The 23995-nt window shown below is 37.8% G+C and overlaps 1 protein-coding gene across 1 annotated transcript; it reads right to left on the bottom strand.

The window, feature by feature from the left end:
- Positions 1-1464: 1464 nt before the first annotated feature.
- ZBBX (zinc finger B-box domain containing) lies at positions 1465-20241 on the bottom strand. Its single transcript, XM_062005293.1, has 20 exons — positions 20174-20241; positions 19455-19568; positions 18251-18344; positions 16011-16059; positions 15758-15856; positions 14759-14776; positions 10397-10560; positions 9748-9922; positions 9060-9180; positions 8419-8546; positions 8103-8206; positions 7682-7785; positions 6747-6778; positions 5275-5519; positions 4551-4716; positions 3908-4063; positions 2802-2995; positions 2690-2714; positions 2441-2576; positions 1465-1540 (listed from the first exon to the last, which is right to left on the bottom strand). The coding sequence occupies exons 1-20, from the start codon at positions 20239-20241 to the stop codon at positions 1465-1467; spliced, it is 2268 nt and encodes a 755-aa protein (XP_061861277.1).
- Positions 20242-23995: the final 3754 nt, after the last annotated feature.

Here is a 23995-nt window from a genome sequence, read left to right as displayed (position 1 = left end):
GACAACAGATGCATTCGACATTAGAGTCCTACGGCACAGGGAGAACACAAACAAGTACATGTTGAGTTCCCAGAACCTAAATAATACACTGGAATGCATGAATTAAGGTCATTTGCCACCTCTGAGCACAGGATCATGTTTGAGCACTCAAAGACAAACAATTTCTTAAAACTATCACATTTACTAATTAACCAATTTAGTCAACAAAACCATGACTTTTAATAAAAGGCATTTGACATGAAGTTTCCTAACTTACTGATCACTTTTATGGTGGTGAAAAACAACTGAAGTTGACACATAATCCCTGTTTTAGATGAGTTTATAGAAGATGAAGTTCAGAGAGCAGCACTCATCTAAAGGAGTTATGAGAGAACTGCAGAACACAGCCAGAAGATATAAAGCAGGACACAAAGCTTCTCTTTCTATAGGAAAGTTTCTGTGAAAGACAACTATCAGTAATCTTAGAGTCCTGTCAGGTGATTTATCCATAAATGGGTAAGAACAAAATGGGTTGAGACAAAAGTTTTTAATTGCTTCCACTTCAGAAATTTCTCAACATAATGAGACAGAAATATTTGTGACTGCAATTTGATGCACTATTTTTTGATCTAAATTAGGGGGGAGGTTGCTTTTAAGATGCTTTGAAAAGTACAGTTGAGGCCTCATCATGATCAGCTATAGAAATTTAAATGGTTTGGTGAAATCAAAAGCACCCAATATCATCTTTTAACTCCTTTCTTTTTTTGTTAGCTTAAACTTGAAAAGCTTGTTAAGACAGCATCCTGCAGTCCAGCTGAATTGGATAGGCTGAACATAGATCCTGCAGAACTGGCAAATTGGAACAGTGAAAGTAGCACAAAGAACTGACTTCTCCTCAATGCAGAGCTGAGGGAACCAAGTTTAGTGCTAGTATATGCTGCCTGCTGAAATCAAGACGAAAGGATTGAAGCAGAAGTAAAATGTACTGTGTAGAACTGTTAGTTTCTATTCTGCCAGATAAGGTCCTTTAGTGGTAAAATATCTGATTAATATCAAGTCTATCACATCTCTTAGACTTTCCATATGCATCTCCCCATATAAACTTGGCCATATTGGGACCTTCAATTTAAGTACTCTCCATTAATACCTCTTGCACATTACCTCTCAGTTTGGCAATGGAAAACTACATTTGGAGACACAAAATTCAATCTGCAGGAAAGAAATCTTATGTTGAATAAAGATTAAAGAATCAAAAAATCCCAACCCCCAAAAAAAAGCACAAGAGCAGGTTATTTGTTATCATCCTGTAACTTCCTCTTACTAATAAAATAGCCAAAATCAAGGGATTTGAAAGAATTTTTATTGTCAGTTTTACAAAATAATCCTTAATAAATAACTCTGAGCAGCATTCTAGACACCTCTTTGTCTGCTTCTTGGCTTGGTACCATATACAAAGATACAAATTGCATTAAGTGCCTTGTGTGTTCACTGTAATGCAAGAACCTGTTGCTTATCCTCCAGAATTTCGTCCTCATCATCCACTTGGCTTTCATCCCAGTCCCTTAAAAGAAACATATCACAGTGATTTTCAGCAGCTCAAATTCCTCAAGGTACTCTGCTTTAAGCCTTAGTGACATATGTTCACATATGTAGAACTAAATGGCATGGAAATAGCTTTTGCTGTATATTTTGCAAGTATACATACATCACAAGCTACTGTATTTGTCTTTTCCTCTCAGTTTTTATCACATACATTTTCATCTCTTAAAGTAGGGAGCAAATGATGTTGTCACTATTGGGCCTTAATAGAGAAACCATACATCCTTTAACAGACAAATTGGAAAGAGGGTCTCATGTATAATATCTACACTATTTGCAAATCCTGTTTAGTCTTTTACTGACCTGCAATGTCAATATGATGAACATTAAAATAAATAAATAAATGTTCCAAACAACCATCAGCTATATTCATATAATAAGTGGTTAATCTCTGAGTGTCTTACTGAGACCCTTACTTTTCATGAGATGACAGTAAGAAACCAATGACAGACAGAACTTTGAGGTACTTCCTGGTTTCCAACCCTCTGCTCAGTCTCCGAGACAATACCACAGAAGTATCACAGTGTATGTTACGGGGTCATCTGCTATTTTTAAGGGTAACTCACAATCAAAGAACTCAGATGATTTGTATAACCCTCAGTGCTGTATATTAACAAAAGCTAACACATTAAAAAAAATCATAATCTCCAAATGTATAGTCTGGAGTTTCAACAACAAAAGATATCAATTCTTAATCTGACCTGCCTGACAGTGCTGGCTTAGACAGGTCATGCTGAAGTTTGTAATCAGCAAGTAAATTGCAATCAGAAAGTCAAAACTTTCTATTTCAGTTCTGGCAAACTGTTTGACATTCTGAGTATTATACACTGTTGTGAAAACATACTCAATAAGTTTAACTTACCTGAGTGTATCGACTCCACTCTGGTCTTTTAGCTCCAGGTTTTTATAGATATCTGAATTATTTGTACATATCTTCTCTGAGTGACTAGCAGAAGAGGTTACACCTTCAGAAGGTAAGCTGTAATGCTTCTCAGGTCCTGAAATATTTCAGGAACAAATATGAACAAACAAGCGTTACTTACACTATCCATTTTATAGAATTTCACAGTCACAAGAGAAACTTGCCATTAAGTCTCACAATAACTCTCACTGATGGAGAACGTCACTGCAAGCCCCTAGATAAATTGTAGCTTGGATTATATCATTCCCGTATCATTAGAAGTACTGCAGAGGGTTCACTTCTGACATGTTTATGCCAGTACCATATGAAATCTTATACATAAGGCCCACTCATCTTGTTTAATTACATCAAGGCATTTGTGTTTCAATCTCTCAATGTTAAGTCTCAACATATGCACAGGTGAACTCTTTGATCTTGGTTGAGTGTTTGTAGGACACTTTCCAGTCAGTTTACAGTGTAGCATATTTGTTGACCAAAGTGTTCTAGAATCATTTCCTGAAGTAACAGAAAAGGTCACAACTTCTAAGAAGTCAAGATTTCACATATGAAGGGAACTTGACCTCAGCTTATTAATGACACTTATTTTGCTTAAATCATGAATGAATTGATGTGACTAAAAAGCTTACAGTTTTATTAGGAGGTAGCACTTCATACTTCAAGAGTAAATATAATGGATTTTATCTAAATACTATGAACAACAGAACCAATTTTGGAGGAGGAGTGAGATTATGTGTAAAAAGCTTAAAACTTTGGTTCTGTCCTTTTGTAATGTAAGGTAAAACAAATAAAATATAGACACTTTCAAATATTTCTCTGGGATTCAAAACTGACAGTTTCAATTTCTGCACACAGCATTTCTAAAATTAAAATGCCAAACTGGTTGCTTAAGATGAGAGAAATAATGTAAGTTATATTCCTTGAGATGAGACAGTTGAAATGGAGAAAAGTAACTAAAAAGTGCAGATGTAGTTATGCATTACTTGTTTTCCTTGTTTCTTATAGTTCACGTAATAAGACTTATTTTAGTAGTATGAAGAAATCTTTTATTAGATCAAACCCATATTGTAACAGAGGCTGCAAAACATATAGTAATATATCATCTTCTTCTAGACAGTTTATTATCTAAATATTCAAGCTAAGAGGGGAGTAATGGGGTAGAGGCAGGAGTAGAAATTAAGCACAAATAAAAAGAACTGTAAGTAACAGCTGGAAAGAGAAATTTTTAAGTCAAAAGCCCATTCTTAGGAAAATAATGCCATGTATATAAGCCACTATGCCCAAAATACAAATACATAGATGAAGATACAAAAATTACTTCAGCAGAATCACCACAAACAGCAATTCTACTTTTTACATAAGAAAAATTAACCTATTAAAGTGGGACCTCAAAGCCATTGTCATCCTTACCTGGGTATGACCTCCATGCTACCATCAGGGCAGATGTTCTATTTTGAGTCTCCAGAACATTTGAAAGTCTATTCAGCTGCCTTTTTAAGACACTTTGAACTACAGAGTCATCAGCATATTCACTTAGGCTCCTTTCAGTAACCCACTTTCCATCTCCTGAAATTAAACAGTGTTAGAGGGAACTATTTGCAGATTTTGTGTTAACAGGCACTTGCTGTATTTACTGCATTTAATGGGTGTGATTTTAAAAAGGCAATTTTCTATACATAATACATAAAACAGAATGATAAATAACACAACAACAGCCTAAATTCCAGTGATATACTTGATATTCACCAGTCATTTCACGTTTCATATATGCCATTAAAAGCATGGTTTTTGTGCTGTGTATCAAGCACAAAGAAATGTAAAAATTCCTATTGGAATCAAACTCTCAGGGGATATTAAAAAGTACATAAATCTATGGCACTGTATTCATGGCATTTACCTTAAGGTAATAAGTTTCTTTTATCCTTTCATAGCATCAGCTGCTTGTGTTGAAGTGACTTCTCAAAATCGGCTAGATCCAAGTTAGATTAAAAGAAGGATGCCTTACAGCAGCATTTATAAATATGTGTTTTGTTTGAGGATTTCATTTGTATGCCATTACCTGGAAAGAGAAAACTGCTGTCCACTGGGCTAGAGTCAGTGCACTGTGAAGAACGTGCTTCAAGCATTACTTGATTAGGCTTTGCACCTACAACAAAGAAACCTTCAAGTCCCCAGTACCATGTAGAAACACATTTCTGTCTTTTGGCTACATCCTGTAACTTGAATAAAACACAAAGATATTAGAAACAGGAAAACAAACCGGAAACCTTGCTGCCCTTGCAAGTTTATATTAATAAAACACTGACTTCATAAAACTTGGAATGATTCTGATAGTCTGGTGTAATAGATAGTCATAAGGATGATTTTGCGTGATACATTCCTCAAAACCCTCTAAACTTGCATTGCTAATGTTCTGAGAGTTTGAGTCTATTCTGCTGATTAAACATAGACACGAAAAGCAGTTTTTCCTTCTTTCTTTTCACTTATCTTTGTGTACATCAACTGTTTAACAACTGCAAAGCTAATGTCCCAACTTCCTCCATGATTTTTTGTTTCCAATTTGATATTCAGCAAACAAAATTTGAAAAATTGAGGTTAGATAAGGGTATCTACAATTTTTGGCATTCAACCAAACAGTGAAGTACTTCATAGTCAACATACAATTATCACTATCTCTCAATTGATTCAGCACATAGTATGTTGCCTCATGCTGAACTGGGAAAGTAGATTAAGCATCGTAGTTTGTGTGTTTAGCCACCCAAGATAAAATATTTTACCGCTAAAGACTTTGTATTTAGAGGCAAAACCAAACTCCGGCTACTGCAGCCACTGTCCACTTCTTCTGAAGTTTTATTGGTTTTCTGCAGTTGAGTCTCAAGGAGATATTTGTTGCTCACTAGTTGAGTAGGATTAGAAGTCTTTTCAGGGAGTTTACAGGAGCTAAGTGATCTTCTCCTAGTCTTTAGTTTAACATTCTCCTTTTGCACTGCATTTCTCTCAAGGCTGTAGACAACCATTTTTTCTATAAGAGTACCAAAAAATGACGAAAATAGACATTATTTTCTTACAAGAATGAACATGAAATATAATTTGCAAGGCTACTATATTTTCTTCATCAATTTAAAATACGAAACCTCCACTGAAGTTATTCCTAAACCAAAAAACTACACTTTCTCCAGCTTCCTGCCCAGCATCCAGAGATGCCAATGTATTCATACCAGACTTAGCAGGTAGTAGAGCCAGTTCCACATCTAACACATCTTTTCCTTTCAATAAAAACATCAGACCTTGCAAACAGTCTTACTTCAACTACTTCCTCATGCTAATGTAATTTTTTACATTTAGAATGTTCTAATCTAATCAGTGCCAGCAAATGAACTGCAATAGTAGCAACTTCATAAGATTTCCATAGAAGTAGTACAAAGACTTGAAATACACACTACCAGAAGGATTCTGCAAGCTGTTTTTCTTTGTTTATACAAGGCATAGATATTTTGTCATCCTGTGCCCAAAGAAACACATAAATCACGGTTCATTAGTCAGCTCTTGTTGGCTTTTTCACATTTGAAGACTTAAATAACAGCAGTTTCTTGAATTAAGCACAAAGGGAACAAGTGCTACATTCTGAAGTGCTGGAGCCATTGTTTGGTACTTGCAAGAATAAGGAATTAAGGATTCTTACATTCCAACTGATTTTATTAATATTAAAAAAGTTACTATCTTCTATAAAGTTTTAGAACACAGAGTAAGATCTTTAGGATCTCTTAAATGTGACACAAAATAAAGCTGACAAACTTTCATGGTGATTGCACTGACATGCAACAGGTACTAGAATGTTTACACACAAATTATGATCTTTCAAGCAGAACACATAACCATTTATAGTTTCTCAACCTATCTATATAAAAGTCTTTTTCTATATAAATGGACAGGTGCCATACATTAAATCTAATACAGTTCAAACAAACTGATATATTTCTAAGCTTACTTGATTTGCTTTTTAATGGGTTTGTTGTACACTCCTCATATCGAGGCAGTTTCTCCCTCAAATATGAGCTGTGAGATTACTGTCACAACAGATACCTGTCATTTCAAAATAGGGCTTGCACAGCCCATCAAATTGTGATCAAGGGATCTGCAGTGCTGAGGGAATGGTACGTAATTTAATGATCTTTATTTTTTTCAGACAACCATCATGATAAAACCATACACACTTATGTATATTGTACAATTAACTTTCATCATTTACCTTGAGAAATTTCTTTAGAAGGAACAGGATTTCTGGCAAGAGGAAAAGGTAGGATATATTGAGTGTCAGCTGTGGAAGTTATATGACAAGATGACTTTTTCATTATGCCTACAGTTTCTCTTGGCAAATGCTCTGGCCCCGTGTCGTACTGATCTGCAACCGCTGAACCACTTTGAAATCAAGGAAAGAGAAAAGAGCAGGAGAATACAAGACAACAAAAACAGATCACATCTAATCATAAATTTGGGGAGATCAGAAGAATTTCACATTAATTTCACATTAATTACTAAGACTCTAATGCCTGGAATTACAAGATTAGTCAAGTGAGAGTATTTTAAATGTAACACTGATCAATTTCAGACTTTTCTGTATGCTAGATCCTGCTCCTACTGAAAGAACAATTCTACCTGTAAGCCAGGACATACACATGTGAAATCTTACATCATTTAACATCTGAGTGATTAAGCAAACAAAACAAAGACATTTCAAAGTGGCTTCATTAGTTACCAGCAATGAATATTCCTGGGTGGCTCACTGACAAAGATGGCATAAACTTACTATTCGCAAACTGTAATAGTAAATATGTCATATACCCTTTAACTGGTGTCAGAATGTCTTACAAAGTAACCATTAGGGTATTCAGATGAACATTTTCAAGCACAAAACCAGCAACCACAGACAGGATCTTTGAAGAGATGTAAAGGAAGGGAAAGCAGTAGCTAAGTGTCATGACACTGGCACAGTCTATGTCTTGTACTAAGGATAAGATGTTTATCTTAATTATACCTTAAAACTATTTACGGTCAAAGATTCTCCCCATTCATATGAAGTATAACTGTTTGCAAACAAAAGCATCTATTATTTAGGAATGTAAATAAATGAAAAGACAGGATTAGTCTCTTTTCTCTTTCAAAAAATCTCTGCATTTCTGATACCTTTCACACTGCTTCAGGTCAGTTTTTTCTTGCTTATTCATTCCCATAGGCCCAGTTTCCATCAGTGAAAAGTCAGATGATTCTTCCAAGTCCTCATCACAAGACTAATTAAAAACCAAAACATATTTAGTAACAGATTAAAATTCCAAAATACATTAATTCAAGTTATTAAAAGCCTCCACATTTTATTTCTGTATCATTTGCATACAGTAAGGGTCCCTGGACAATGGAAAAAGATAACAGGGAAATTTTGGTAATCAAAATTTTCCACATTTGTGTGGAAAAGATTAAAAAAAAAATGTACCATTTTTAAATTAGAAATTATTTAGCTGTTGCTACTTTAACAGATCAACATTTAAACAACAGTTAAAAATCATTGTGAAGATTCAGAAAGTCCTTTACTCTAGGATTACATACTTACATCATCAAGGACTTTGATTTTCAAAGAGGACTCTGCCCTTTCAGAAGCAGTGTTGGGTACCTCCTCTCTAAAAACAGATCTCCAATATCTCTTCACCTCTTCAACTATGAAATATGATTAGATACATTTGTTTTTTCCTGTTCAAGATTCACTTATACAAACACAAACTTTTTATTTATTATTTCTCCTTTCATTATTGTTACTTTATTTAAGAAGAAATTGCCCAATTTAACCATTCAGCAAGTGTAGTAATGAAAATAAAATTGCAAGAAAAAGTATTTAATAGTTAGATTAAACAAAAAGAAATGTGTTACACCTGTTAAGTCTTTGACATCATCATCATCCTCTCCTCCCTCTGCTCCAGTCATAGCCTGATGTACACTCAGTGTTTGTGTAGACCTTAAATCTTTAATGCAACTATCAGAAATTTGATCAACAGGAGTTCTAAAAAAGGAAAAGAAAACAATCTTTAAAAGTCTTTTTTTTTTTTTAATGTACAATATCATTGTCATGAAAAAAAAAAACCCAAACCAAGTCTCCAGACTATTTACTGCAGCAGTATTAATCAGAAAGTCTTCATAATTCCACTGAAATGACCTTGTACCTCAGGGACAAACAACACAACTCTAATGTTTATCAAAGTATCCTGAAGATCATACTTCTCCCTAAAGAACTCCTGTATCAAATGCCCCAAAACTCAAGCTACCAGTTCTTCAAATTCCACAACAGACTTGTAGCAAACAAAATCCCTCCAAATACTGCCTCTGCAGTAAGTCTGAAATACTAAAGATATCAAACCTGGTTGCAATGGTTATTTCATTAAAATAAAGCACCCTCCATACAGTCACCTTAACTCTTGATAACATAGCTAATAATTTTAAAGTTTCAATGGAATTCTTGTTCATGCTATTAATTACTTCTGACTTCTTTCATTAGTTCCAGCAACTTCAACAATACCTTCTATATTTCTTAAGTAAGAGTTTCTCCATGTAGCTCAGGCCATCCTTCTTGAATTCAATTTGGAGAGGTTCCTTTACAGGAGTAAGACTGGTCTGTACCTCACAAGTTCCCACAGATTCTATCAGAATTATTTAAAAACAAAATCACACAGCTATATAGATTTATAAACTTGCTATTTAACTATAATGTTACTGAATAAATGTCATGTTAGTTGTCTATACCTAGCTAAGTCTTTACCTAAGTCCAAAATTTAAATGGCCAGCAATATTACATTTACTGGGACAAAGAAATAGTCCCAGGAAGGTAAGCGAAAGATTGATGCAACACAGGAAATCCTGAGCTATGCACATTCCTTGTCTCAGTTAAAGCTCTGACTTCATGCTTAAGCATCGCAGCTCATATTAAAGTCTTGTGTGAGAAATGATGCCATAGAAAAGTACAGAGACCCATGGTAAACAGTCTGGCCAATGCCACAGTTCATTACAATAATTGGGATAAATACTAATCTGCATGTTGCTAAAAAAGCATTCAGAGGCTGTTGTTAATTTGCAAAGGATCAGAAACAAAACCTAAGACGAAATCTTTACTATTCTAACAGAACTATCTTCACTAATCAAAAGTCTGCTAACTTGCCAAAATGGCTCCTATTGTTTCTAAAATGAAATTAAAACAGAAAAAATCATACCTGATAGGACCTCACTGGCACGCAGTTGTTCTCTGTGACCATGATTACCTTTTCTCCATTGAAGCAAAGCTTCTTGAAAAGCCTCTGCAGATTCCTCCTCATTAAATGTACCTCTTAACAATAATCCTTTGTCCTGATTTTCAAGGTCTGTATGGGCTGATTCTGAGGACAGTTCCTAAATCAGTTCCACAACATAATTAATGCAGGACTTCTGGTGATAACCCTCTTCCTGGTTACATACAACACCAACAACACTTTTAGTATCAGCTATGGAAATGCTGCACCCTGTTTCCTGGGCTTAGTCCAGCTACTCTGGTAATCAAGATCACTCAGGTTTTATGTGACTTTCCACATGACTAAACTGCAATGTTCTATAAAGAGCAAAACAAGAAACGCAAAAATATATATAAGCACACAAAAAAACCCATGTAACTTAAATGCTTTTAGTGAGCATAAAGCAATAGCCATGGATCAGGCCATATCCTGTGTATGGGACACATATTACGTTAACAGACATGAACAAGGGTCAATGGGTTGAGCAAGTCTGACAGCCTGATCACTCACTTGGCATCTTGTGGAAAAATCTAAGGCCATTCTACCTAAGAAGGCTTAAACAAAAAGGAGTTTTCTTTGCTGAAGTGTACATTACCTCAGCACTGCCTGCTGCTGCTAGCAGAGACGAAAACTTGTCTGGTGTGACCTTATGCTTGCTATTTACTTTCTTCTCCTCATGATTAATTTTTGATTCATTCAGATTTACATCCTTGACGATGGGATCAGCGACTTCCACTTTTCTCACATGTCTATTGGCTTCTCTCTGTTAATGAAACATTATGAAATCATTAATTTATTATAAACACACTCAAACAGTCCAAGCAACAGCACATTAAAAGTAGATAGGTCAACCACATACTGAAGAGTGGTGGTGACTTAAGCATGTAATATTTTCAGTAATCAATAGTGTGCAAATGTGTGAGCAAAATTCAAGAATTGAATATTCCATTAGGTATTACACAGGCCAGACTAAGTGAGGTGATTTATACAGCACATATCATCAAAACAAATTTATGAGATATATACTTTGTTTATTAACCAAGCTATTTCTGCTCTCTGAAGCTTTGCAGTAGATGGAAGCACATCTGTAGAGGTCAAAAAAGGAAAACATTCATTTAAAGGACTAACTGGAATACCAGTTCACACACTACAAAATATCTAATGAAGCCCAAAGTTTAAGGATGGGCTTGGCAGTGTTAGGTTAGTGGTTGGACTCAGTTATCTTAAAGGCCTTATTCAACTGTAATGATACCATGATTCTACAAAGAACTGGACTAAAAATAGAGTTACAGAAGGTCAGTAAGTTTTACTCACACTGGAACTTTACTGATTTGCAATCTTCATTAAAATAATAATAAATAACTGCAGAAACCTAATATGAAGGTTTTGATTGCCAACTCTTGAATGACTATCAGGCAAAACTGAAACATATTTTGTGCTCATCCTTTCCCTATGTCCCCTTCTTCAGCACAGAGACAGACCACAATGAAAGATCCTTTGTCTGTAAAATCCTCAAGTAAAGTACCTATTCTTACCACAAAAGCACAAGAGCAGTAAAAGGACACACAGAAAGTGTAATCGGAAAGACTCAAAGTAGCCGTTGCAGAAATAGAATGTACTCACATCTCCTCCTTTCTACCTGCTCTATACCATAATCAACCCAGAGGCTTTGTAGTGGCTGGTTGCACACTGAATGGTACTTGTAATATGCCAGTGAGTATGCAGAGAGACTACTCACTTCAAACAGCAGTGGCTTTTTTCCTGTTGCAATCTTCCTCTGATTCTTACACTGCAATGCAGAGTGAAAAAGATCCAGCATTTACTGTATGAATGTGTGTGCTTCATCTTTTTCCTCTATAATCATCCATAATTAACAGCAATATCACCAACATGTTGCTAACACATATGGAGATCACAGAAGCATGTACTTCAAGAGAAAGGGAGATTTCTCTCTGTAATTGCCCTTCTCATTGGTTCATTCTGTTTTCCATGGCAATTGCATTCAAAAGTACATAGCTAAAGATTGTGCTGATTTCTTTTTCATTATCTGAAGAAAACAGTGTGAACATTACAGTGGAAGTCACATTCTTTTGAAGTATTTTGTTGATGTAGCTTGCTGTCTTTGAGCAGGCATAGCTGTGTTATGTATGGTTCCTCTTGGTACTCTGGCACATGGTACATAACAGTAGATCAATACTGGAAAGGCTCACCCTGCTATGTTATTTGTATTAGCAATACAAACATCTTTATTGAGATTTTGCTCAGTTGCTTCAAAATACTTAAGCAGGAATAGCAAAACTGATTTTAGAGAACACTTTCAAAGCTTAATTATTCATATAAACTTCCCAGCAGTTGAACTCAGACATTGATTTTCTCCTACTTCAACTTAGATTAGTTAGGCATCAAAAATGTCTACTCCCCAAGCAGCAGTCAGGAAGGGGGCAGGAAAGAGTTCAAGGCAGAAGCAACAAGTTGGAAAGCACTTCTCTAGATTCTCACAACTAGAGTGACTGACTTGAACTGTTCTATTTTATTACGTCTCTACTATTTTCTCCTCATTCAGACAGTTAAAAATCTAGACTGAGAATTACAGAACCTCACTTGGCCTGTAATATCCTTTCCCCCCTTTGTAAAAGGCTGAATTACAGCTACTCTTTTCCATTTCAAATGCACATGATACCTTTTGCATCTCTCTACTTCCTGCAGTCTATTGTTAGCTCCTATTATTAATAGAGGCAGTTTCTAATTAGTTTGAGGGTAGGAGTGGAGAAAGAAGGAAGACAAGGGCAAGGAGTACAGAATCATGACAACTCAGGTGGAATTCTGCAGAGGCAGAGAGAGTGGTCACAGCACTCCACCATTCTGTGTTTAAATCTTTGTATTCCACTGAACTGCTGGATGACCTCTAATCACCACAAATAAACTTCAACTTCCCAATCCACTTTGTTTATCACCAAAAATGAGAGAAGTGGCTCATGCTTTAAAGAAAAAAAAAAAGGTTGAAAAGAAAATGCATTACAAATGTCAAGATTTATCATTGTCATCTCTCTACTGTTACCATCCAGTTTTCCAGTCTAGGTTTAAAAGATTTGCTACAGTCTATTAAATAAAAAACCAAACCCAAATCATCTCAAACTGACTACATTTAGATGAGTGTGGTGAAATGTTTTTATATCCATGCAAAACAGCTCATGGAAAAAATTTCATATCCATTGCATAACTCAGGATAGCACATCATCCCCAAAAGATTATTTACTCATAGGATGGTGTATCCTTCTCTTACTGCCTTAAATTCTCTTCTGAAGTTTTTCTATCAAATGATGTAATCTTTCTACTACCAAGGGTCACTTGGTAGTAGAAAGGGTCACTTCAACAAGTATCTATTTATCAGACAAGGGTCACTTCAACAAGTATCTATTTATCAGACTAACAGCTTTAACACCTTACTGCATTGCTAAAAAGATTCGATTTCTGGGAAGAAATAAATGAGATCAAATCTATTTTAGCAGGATAGCAGAATGATATATCCAGTGACACCATCAAGTACAATTTGCCATCACAAAAATATGATCCTGTAGAACTGAAATAGTTAAACCAACTTACAGTGAATCGATATCTCACATTTTCTATGTTTACCTTAACTTGCATTCTGGGAAGAAGGTTACTTTTTGCAACCTTAACAGTGAAATATAAATCCAAACATTTTTGTTCATAAAACATTCCTGATGTGGCTTCTGTTTGATTCATTACGTCTGGCTAGAAAACTGTCATCATTAACACAGGAATGAAAGAAAATTCCAACAAGCATAATAATAGGTCTTTGGAAAGGCATTTGTTAAAGTAAATCATGGCATTTATCAAACTCAAATTTGGAATAACCTTAGGAGAACAAAAAGAGAGGTTTTGTACAATGATCAAATGCAAAATGCATGTCCAATTTGGTCCAAAATAATACAACTCACTTACAGAATGCAATCAAATAGTAAATTTCGGGTTGTTACACTTAAGTATTATACAATAGTTTTCAGAGGAAACTTTACTACCCTAGTCATAAAATGATAACATTTTTATGATTCCATAACAAATACACAACAAAGTTGCATATTAGATGCTGAGTATTAATGAGTAACTTCACTGTCCTGGGTAACATTTTGCTTTCACACAATCACAGAATGGTGGGGGCTGGAAGGGACTTTTACAGATCACCTAGTCCAATCTCCCTGCTGGGGCAGATCCACCTAGATCAGGTCACACAGGAACGTGTCCAGGTGGGTTCTGAAGCGCTCCAGAGAAGGAGCCTCCACATCGTCCCTGGGCAGCCTTCACTTAAAGCAGAAGCTGGGAGAGGGGGGCGCATCAAGAGAAAGCAAATCGTAGTTCAGTTGATCATAAAAGTCCCGATTTCTCGCCCACTCATTACTCGGAACGTCTGAGCAGGGAGCATTTGCGAGGTGAAGGAGCGGCTGTGTCAGAACCGGCGGCAGTAGCAGCGGCCGGCGAGCGAGGGCAGCGCCGCGGCCAACGCGCCGGGCTCGGGGCTGCGGGCTCGCCGGCGGCGTCTGGCGGGGGCGCAGCGCCACCTGGCGGGCGGGTGCTGCCGCTGCCGCCACAACCCGCCCGGATCCCGCGTATATACAGGCCGGGAGAGACGGCCAGCGCTGCCTGGACTGTGCTGCTGTTCTGACATCCTTTGCGCTGCTTTGCCGCGCAGATCGGACCGCACAGTGAAAACTCGCGGGAAAACAAAAACTCGCACCCTCAGCACTGCTGGGGATGTTCGGCTTCGCTACACAAACAGGATATTAACTCTTAGATGAGCATTAATGAAACATGAGCGAGCGACAAGAGAACAAATACAGAATTGAAGCAAAATCCTGGTGGCTTTGATGCCAGGTGAACCTAAGAGCAATTTACAAACACAGGTGTTCTTTTTCCTACGGAAAACTATTAAAAAGACCCCCCACAATTAAAGTATCTGCTCCTTTTGTTTTGAATGTTAGCAGCTTCAGCTGCTTTAAAATTTGCCATAAAAGCAAGAGAGAACTTCATGGTGTGTATTACAGGGAGGAGGGGGGTAGGGACAGGGAGTTGGATCTTTCTGAGAGATGCTACTTTGTTGGAACAAAAACCTTACTTTCTTATTCAAAGGAACTACTCTATTTGCACAAGTTACTTCAAACATCAAGTAGGATGGGGCTGCATTACATTTTGGAGGCTAGGTTTCCTATTTATCCTTGCTAAAAGGCAAAAGGTCTTTATTAAATATAAATCACCTCATACTTGCTTGATAATACTGATTCCCATGCTAACACAGCCAGCAAATGCCAGAAAGTAGTCAGAATAAAACATGTGCCCTGGTGCTTATCAAAGGACTTAAAATTAGAAAATATTCATGGACCACTCCATTTTGCCCTGTTTGCCTGAAACAACACATCTTATTTTAAACATAGGGTAGTGTCCTTCAGTTGCTCTTCAAGTAAGAGATCAGTCTCCTTCTCAGTCTCCTCCAGTCTCATTCCCAATTTTGGGCAATTTAATAAAAATACAGCTTGAAAAAAACTCCCTGTTCAAGAAAGGGATAGTTCTGATTAACAGATTCATTTGATCTGTTTTCTACCCATCCAGGGAGAGGATAACTAAGTTGTTATCACAGCAAGAAACCCTAGAATGAAAGTGGATATCACTAATATATTTTGGGAAACAGGTGGAAAAAAACAATAACTCTTCATGAGGTCTCTTCATGAATGAGCCTGGAAGTGAATCCTGGGTCAGACAGCTTGTCTGGGCAGAGCATACACAGCTTACAGCCTGGATAAAGCCACGAGAATTCGGGTTACAACACATGACACTTTATAATATCTGTATGTCGAGATATATCCACAAAGCTGCTGTACGTACACATTGTATTCTGTTCCTACAGAGTCATTGTGAAACTATCCACTTACCAGTGGCACACTCTTAATTTCACGTTGTCCACATGCCACCACCTTCACTTCAGAGTTTTGATGACCTACAGCATTTGCCATTTCATGCTTAAATGGTTCTTTCAGTGGCTCTGGAGGAAAAAAATAACAACAAAAACCCCCAAAACAGTAAACGCAGTACCCCAGCCTCTCATTTCTTTATTGCTTAACTGCAGCAACCTCCAAGAACCAGACATTCTGCCAGAAGTTTGTGAGTTTTTATATAGACAACAAAGATGTCTTTACCTTGAATCTGTTCTTTGAGTATTTGCAACTTCAGTTTTCCTGAAGAAACCTATATGGAAGAATATATAAAGGTGATCACAAAAATTAATGAAAGCCTAAATTTATAGAATTAAAATGCTACTCTTTCTAGCAAAATAACTGAGCTTGTATTGAAAGAGAAAACTCCATCCATTGCTGATGACAGCCACTAAGTCTGTGACCAGTTTCCCTCTTGACCCCAGTGCTGTCCATGTTTTCCTAGCCAGGCAGGCAGCACGTGTTTTACACAAGCACAGACCGGCAGAACTTTCATAACCATAGCCAGGAAGTCTACAGCTCATACAATCTGTACACAGATCTACCTATAGTTGCAGGTGGAAGGTGTTACTTTAATTCTGTTTCTCCTCACTACCCTTCCATGACCTAGCAGCCCAGTGAGTAATAATGTTCACCAGTTTTGCTCCCCACTTTTTCCATGCAGAGCCCACACTGCATCCTCTCTCCCTCTCCAGCCTCCCCTTACACATCTGCAGGCATTTTGTCCTTTTGAAAATTCTGCTCCATGCATCTTCTCCTTGGCCATCACAGCTGAAATCTGAAGGCTTTGAAGTAGTAACAACTCTGAGTTACTTGTTTCAGAGAACAGGAAAGAGAAAGAGGTGACTTAAAACCTGTTCATTCTGATCCTCTCCTCTACTCAGAGGCAAAAGCAGGCTTCAAAAGACTTAAAATGCCAACCACAATGGATTGTCTGAAGCTGTCATTGTCTGTTTTTCTCTTTAGACTTATATAAGCTTGATTTCAGCCACTTTCAAATTATGTTCCTTAATTAAAGCTCTCATTTCCACATAGCATATGTAGCATAGCTTCCAGAAAAAACAAAATCCTAAGAGGAAACTTTGCTTTTACATCTCACTCAGTCCAATTTGCATGCCTCTCCAGGCACACCAATGTCTGCTAAAGGAAAGAGGAAACATCTCTGAGTTGAATTAGTTTGGATCTGGGGATCCCCTACGGATTTTTTGTAGTGACTCACTGAACAAGTGAAAACCATAAGCTCTGTTACCACTATTAGTGTTTTAACAGCTCTCGTGAACATTATTGATGACGGATACAACTAACGCTTTCTTCCACAATGAATAAAGCCTTAAGAACAAGAACTTGAGCTCTTGAATTTATTTCACCAGAGAATGGAATATTAAGACTAGGTTACTACAGGTGGAAGTGATAACACTACCTACAATGTCCAGTCCTCAGCTACTTAATACTGACCAACTTTTACCAGTCCCGTGTGTCTGCCTTATCCTTCATATTGAGAGTTTGAACAAAATTGTGCTAGTCATTTCCAAAAGGAAATAAGGGAAAAATACCCCATTGTGTACACATTAAAAGGCAAACAAAATTTTCAATGATTTAGCAGGAGTTCTACATCCCTCCTTTTAGGTTTGAGCAAGGATGCCATAAAATAAGTCAACTAATTAACCTAAGGCACATTTTAAAATGCTCAGAACATTCAGTCTCAGCCCAAAATAATAGACTGAGCCCAGTCCTTGTTCAAGAAAATGCTTCAAAGATCTGTTTAAGCCACATTTGGTCAACGAGCATCAGTCCGTGGGATGAATGCTGGACTTTTCCAGCTACTGTGGACCAAGTGGTAAACGCTTCCCGTCCTCTTTCTGTAATTACTGAAGGAAATCCAGAAGCATCATAATAAAGTTGATAAGGACATGCAGGAATTGGAGGAAAAAAAAAAGAGAGTGAACCATAGGGTCATTCTGGAATTCTACTGTGAATGTAGATGTCATTATGGAATGAGTTAAAGAAAAAAATCACAAACTGCAGTATATTTTAATGTTGCATCCCTTTCTCATAGCTTTTATCTATGACACTAGAGAACTTGTACTCAAAACTTCTTGTGAAGCCATGTATTTCAGACTCATAATGGACATCAGACATGTGAAAGACAAGCTCCTGATGACTTCCATCACTATCAAGCTCTTATAATGTTCAACCTGTGGAAGAAATGATAATTTACAACCTATTGCAATTAAAAAAATACCAGATCACCAAACAGAACTTGATGTTTCTTCAGCTCAAAAGGAACCATAAGCTTAGCATGCAAAAACAACCAGAGACTTTACTCAGAAAATGCTTCACCTTTTATTTGGACAGTACTTAAAAGTCCCACATTACAGAGCACAAATCTGGTTCTAAATCTTGTTGTATTTTAAACAACTTCACCTGCAAATATAGTGTACTACCTTCTGATTGCTTTCTTTGTTTTCTGACAAAGCTTGGGCTTGGATGGTCACTGGCCTTGCATGTCCAGATTTCCAACGATAAGCACTTGATTTCCTATGAAACAAAAGCAAGAAAGAACTTACAAGTTATATCTTTTGTAAGCCAGAGAAGATTTTTCTTCAGCTTTTTAAATAGGAATAGAACATCACAAAAATAAAACTGGCTATAGGATCATGGGCTCCTCAAAACACAAACAACTCCCTTCCATGGAAACCTGCTTCATATCTACTTTAATAGTAGTAAATACATGAAATGTAGATGTGCCTTATTTTTAGACCATCAAAGTTGTATGGTTTTAAACTCAAGAAAATGCCATCAGTTCTCTAAGGCCAGCAGTGCAAATATCCACGATTCCCGTCATTTGAACTTGTAACAAAGCTGCCAGGGTTTGTAGATACAAGGCAATGAGAACAATGAAAGAACAAGTGCATAAGATCTAAGTGCCACACAGTCTCTGGAAAACATTGCCTTAGCAGCTCAAGCAAAAATTTAGAGCTTCAGACAGCAGGCCCTTGGAATTACCCAAACTAAGGCACCAAGGTATCCAAGGCACTTGTATCTCCAGTGACCACGTATGTCAGGCAGAATGCAAAGAAATGGAAGCAGATGTTGCAGAGACTTGCTAACATTCAGAATGAGCCAGTAACAGAGCTAAGAGGTTTAAACTTCCACTCTAGCACTTGCCTCATTACATTAGGTTTAGTCTTCAAGCCCTGTTTTCCATCACACAGAAAATGTCTTTCTGAGAAGCAACACAGATGGATACAAAACAGGATCAAAGCAATATTAAAACCAACATCCTCTTTAGGAATAAGACTGAAATAGTGCAAAAGAAACTACTTTCTGTCTGCTACTTCAAAACTAAGGTGACAAAAGCAATTGGTCACGGGAAAAATGGAAGAAGAGGGAATAAATGAGGAAAAGGGGAAAAGGGATCCCTGGTGCTGATAGAATATCCCTGACCAGAAGGATTTGTTAGTCCACATCTAAAAATACAAAACACCACCATAATCAAAATGTCCCACCTGAGTTTAAAAATAAGGAAGTCACATTGTAGAAAGTTTACCACTGGTAAGAAAGACTGGAGAGAGAAGACTGAGGCAGGGGAGATGTGGAGGGAGGATCACACTGGATTCCTTTTTTTGAAACAGAAATTTAACCTACTTTCTCTCTTCTTTTTCTCTTCTCATGTTTGACTGTAGTTGCCATAATTTCTTCTCCATCTCTTGGGTTTCTTTTTCTAACTGCACTTTCTCCACCTGCAACTCTCTAACAGTTCTGGAGAAGTTAAAATAGTGAAATAGTCATTACAAATTACATGACAGACAGTGAGATACCTGAAGAAATGTAAAGCACCATGGGGAAAATAAAAAGCTGACAAATTTGTCATCAAAAGCACGTCACCTTCCTACCTGCCAGAAAGATTGTAACAGTTCTGGAAAATTTAGGGCAGGTCAAGTGCAAACTCATGGACTCACAAATACCTCATTACACAGGAGTTTGCTGATAGTGGTATGGCTATTGCAATATAAACTTTGGAGTGGCCAACATAAAAGTGATACAACTGTTTGGACAGGTTTGTTGCTTAATTATATTAAAATGAACAATCCTAGTGAATTCTTTATTAATGTTATTTAGTATTGTTTACAAACTGTTTATAACAGATACACAGAGTTTTAAGTCCTATCACTTAGACAGAAAGTAGATAAAAGCCTAAGAAAACAAAAGCTTAAGGATAAAGGCATCAGGAAAACACTAGAAAAGAAACACATTGTGATTCTTCTTGCTGTTAAGGCAAATAAGCTCTTCTGCTTAATGATGCATAAAACTTATTAGAAGTGATGAAAAAATATCTCCATCACAATCAGATAAAATGCACTTACTTTGCTTTTAATCTCAGCGAGGTTCCAGTTTTTGAGCCTGGGAGTATTACAAAATCACTGATGTTCATGTTACCCAGCATAATCTCTTGTGAAAAAGAGAATTTCAAGGATCTATGGTTAGCAACCTGTTGAAATGGGAATTTGTTTGAAATTAAAACAGTCGAAACTTGTTAGAAATCCAAAAACAATTAGTCTACAGGAGAGAAATGAAGCACAGAACATGTTTATATGAAGCGCCAATAAAATCCTACAGAAACTCTAAATTAAATTTCACCGAAAGAAAAACTTTGTATTATATTTATGATATGAAGGAAATTATTTACCCGTCTGTTTCATTTGGGAAAGGCTCTAAAGCTCAATGAAAGCAGTTTAATATTAAATAAAGCACTGCTTTCTTGAACCAGACCCATGGAAAGCACAGAGAAAGAAAAAATTGTACCAATGGCTATAAAGCCAAACCATCTCAACTGATTTGGAAAGATAAATGTCTTCTGTCACGTACAAACTGATATAAAAGAATACAATCACTTGCAGAGCAGTTACTCTCTACTCTCAAAACTTCAAGATAGTAATATTTTAAAGAGGTTTTTTTGTTTTTTTTTTTTTCCTCCAGGTTGTAAAATAGTCTTCCAACAAACAAGTTTATACAGCACAGACTCCAAACTGAAGCTTAACATCCATACCCTCCCTGCACTAGAATGTTTGCAGTATAACCAGTACAGACTAAGCAGGCTGCTGGGAGAAACATGCCAACACTCGATTTCAAGTACGGTGCCAAAGCTGAACATTTACTTATGCTGCTGGGGTGCAAAAGGAAAGGGAAAAAAAGCTTTATAGTCCAGAGACTTACATCTGATAGAACATTTGAGAACTGTTCTTCAACTGTTGGCTATCAGATTCCAGCTGAAAGCAGGATCTAACAGAAACGATGTGGAGTGGCTTAGTATTTGAAATGCATCAAACATATAACTGAGCTCAAGAACAAAAGCTCAGCTGCCTGTTCACACACAAACCTGAAAATGACCATTAATACAGACAAAAACGTGTCCAAATAATACCCCTGTCCATGAGGCAAAATGCCTGACAATGGCACATTACCAACAGTTAAAACATCTGGTGCCACAGAACTCAAAAGCAATGATATTTCAGCTCTGACAGAAGAGTAGATGTGCACAGAAAATGTGTTTCCCACTGTGCCAGGAAAAAAAAAAAACAAAACAAGCACTCCTAATCTTATCACTTCAAAGCAATTATTCTGTTATCCCATTCTAAGACCAAACAAGATTCTATTAACTTAGAATAGAAGAAGGTTCTTCTATCGGCAAATGTCTATCAGTGGGACCAGTGCATCTAGACAGACAGGGACAACAGACTGGTTTTGATGGAGCCCAAAACCTACTTAAGAGTAAAAATGAAAGTAAATTACAGAAGCCAGCTTACTGAGCTCAAGGAGGGAAAGCAGTTAACTCACATCCTTTAACATATTCCACTGGAAACAAATACTTAAAGAGGTAGGTTAAAAGTCGTGATAGTATCAGAGACAAAACCATCTACAAAGTCTTGGGAATACAATAAAACTGTATCAAGTTACAGATAGCAGGGACAGAGGTAGACAGAAGGTGATTAAAACCCTGAATTCTTCTGAAAAAAAATACATTAATTCACTTAATAGCTATCAGAACATAATCTTATTTTTATGAGAACAGTTCCTAAACACTGAGACTGTAATATTCAAAGTTATCATACCCCATTTGGGGAAATACCCACTCTTAGCTTCTCAGACACCCTGAAGTAGCCATGGGAAGGGCTGTCAGGACAGTCAGGGAAGTTCACCAAAGGCAACTCACCTGGCAAAACCAAACTCCTCATAAACAAACTCTGTACTTGGAAACAGACCTGCAATTTACATACAGACACTGAATTCTCATTTTCCACACACTTTTCATTTAATGAGCCTCTTTCTAATAGGTAAGACAATTTTCCAGAGAGGCAAATAGTAACACAATTCACCAACATGAATAAATCAAGCATTAGTTACTCACATCCTTTCTATCTGCTCTTCTATGAACAGCAGTACTCAAATTTCATCACTTAGCAGATTCCTCTGTGCTGCTAATGGATATACAGCACAACTGAACAAAACAAACACTGGCATTTCTGCTAAGTGAAATGTAATCCAGCTTAATTTTAAAGCCTGCATAGCTAAATGAACACAAATTCCATATACCCTCTATTTCTGCTTAGTTCAAATTTCTTCCTAATCAATTTAAAGGCAGCTTTATAACTTAATGGCAGCTGAAGATGAGTGGAGTTTATTTCAAACTACAGGAGTTTACCTACAGTAGATGAAATTCCAACAGCTTTCTCACATCAATAAACTCATCAAATCTGAAGGGATACTGCTGTACATGTAATAGCTCACATCTAGTTATCATAACCATGAACACTGATTTTATGCTAGACTGAGCCCTAGCCACTTCCCAATAATTCAAACCAAACTAATTCCTTTGAAAAATCTTAGGGTAACGAAGAATTGTTCTTCATTGCTCTCCACCCATCTGCTGTTAATAGCTATCTACCAAGACACTGAAACTTCCAGCCCTTCAACATGCTTTACTAATTAAAAAATTTAAAGTGACGTTAAAAAGGGAAAAGGAGCCCCCAAAAAACCAAACACACCAATTACACATCCATTTCTACCCATTGTGTATCCAGTAGTTAACCAAGAACTATGATTTCAACTATGTTTTAAGTAACGTCACAGACTGGTTTCTGTCTCTCCACACAGTCTGCTCAAAAAAAGAAAAGTCACATTACCAAGTATGTTTCACAAGATAAATGCCTTATCATCCACACTATATAGCTTCAGTAATTGCCCTGTAAAGTCCTCCAGAAGTGTTGCCCAGAAGTAAGCAACGTGAAGCAGCAGGTGAGGATAAGAAGAGGTGAATAAATGAGCAATGTCAGTACTTGCCTTTAATGCATCTATCAAATTCTAGTCTCTGCTAAGCAAAGCTCAAAGATTTCAATCATTCCAGGTGACAGCTCTAGGAAAACACAGACCAATGCACAAGGGGAGACAAAAGGGGCATTAAAAAAACCTGCTGCCAAAGCAGCTGGCTTTCGTTTATTTATTACCGACGGCTCTGTTTTTCAAGAAGACTTGGGAAAGGAAAGCGAAGGAAGAAGGAAACCGCCTAGGAACTGTAACCTAAAAGCTGAAAGTCCTAAGTGGGAAGAAATAAAGAGAAAAGTGTAGAGGACGAGTACCAATTGACACGGTAAGGGTCTGTGGCAGTTCCCAGGCAGAATTCGAGGGCTCTCGCACCCGCCCCCAAACACTCCGTTGGGCCTTGCGGCGCTCGGCACAGCGGGATGCGCCTACTCTTTCGGCAGCCCTCGCCCCTTAAGAGAACCCCCGAGGCGGGGCTCGCCGGGCCGCAGCCGCGCCACTCCCGCCCCGACACTGGCTCGGCCCTCCGTCCCCGGGGCCCGCCAGAGCCAGTGCCCCCTGGTGCCGTGGCTGTGTCCCCGGCTCACCCCTGCGGGGATCGGTCCGCCTCGGGCCCGCGAGCCTTCGCCCTTCCCCTCAGCGCTGCCGCCCGCCCCGAGCGCCGCGCCGCGCGCCGTTCCCATGGCAGCCGCGTGGCGCTGCGTCACCGGCAGGACGGGGAGAGTCCATGGGGGGGGCGAGGCGAGCGGAGACGACTCCGTGCGCCGGGGGGAGATCCCCGGCCTGCTCTGCGTCTGTGACCGCCGTTACTCCTCTGCAAGTGCTAAGAGGCCACCTTCTCATTCAGCTCCATCCAAACCCCATTCAGC

The sequence above is a fragment of the Colius striatus genome, chromosome 12 (assembly GCF_028858725.1).
Source record: "Colius striatus isolate bColStr4 chromosome 12, bColStr4.1.hap1, whole genome shotgun sequence".
Taxonomy (NCBI): domain Eukaryota; kingdom Metazoa; phylum Chordata; class Aves; order Coliiformes; family Coliidae; genus Colius; species Colius striatus.
Note: the sequence above shows the minus strand (reverse complement) of the source record. Positions and strands in the feature narration are given on the sequence as shown.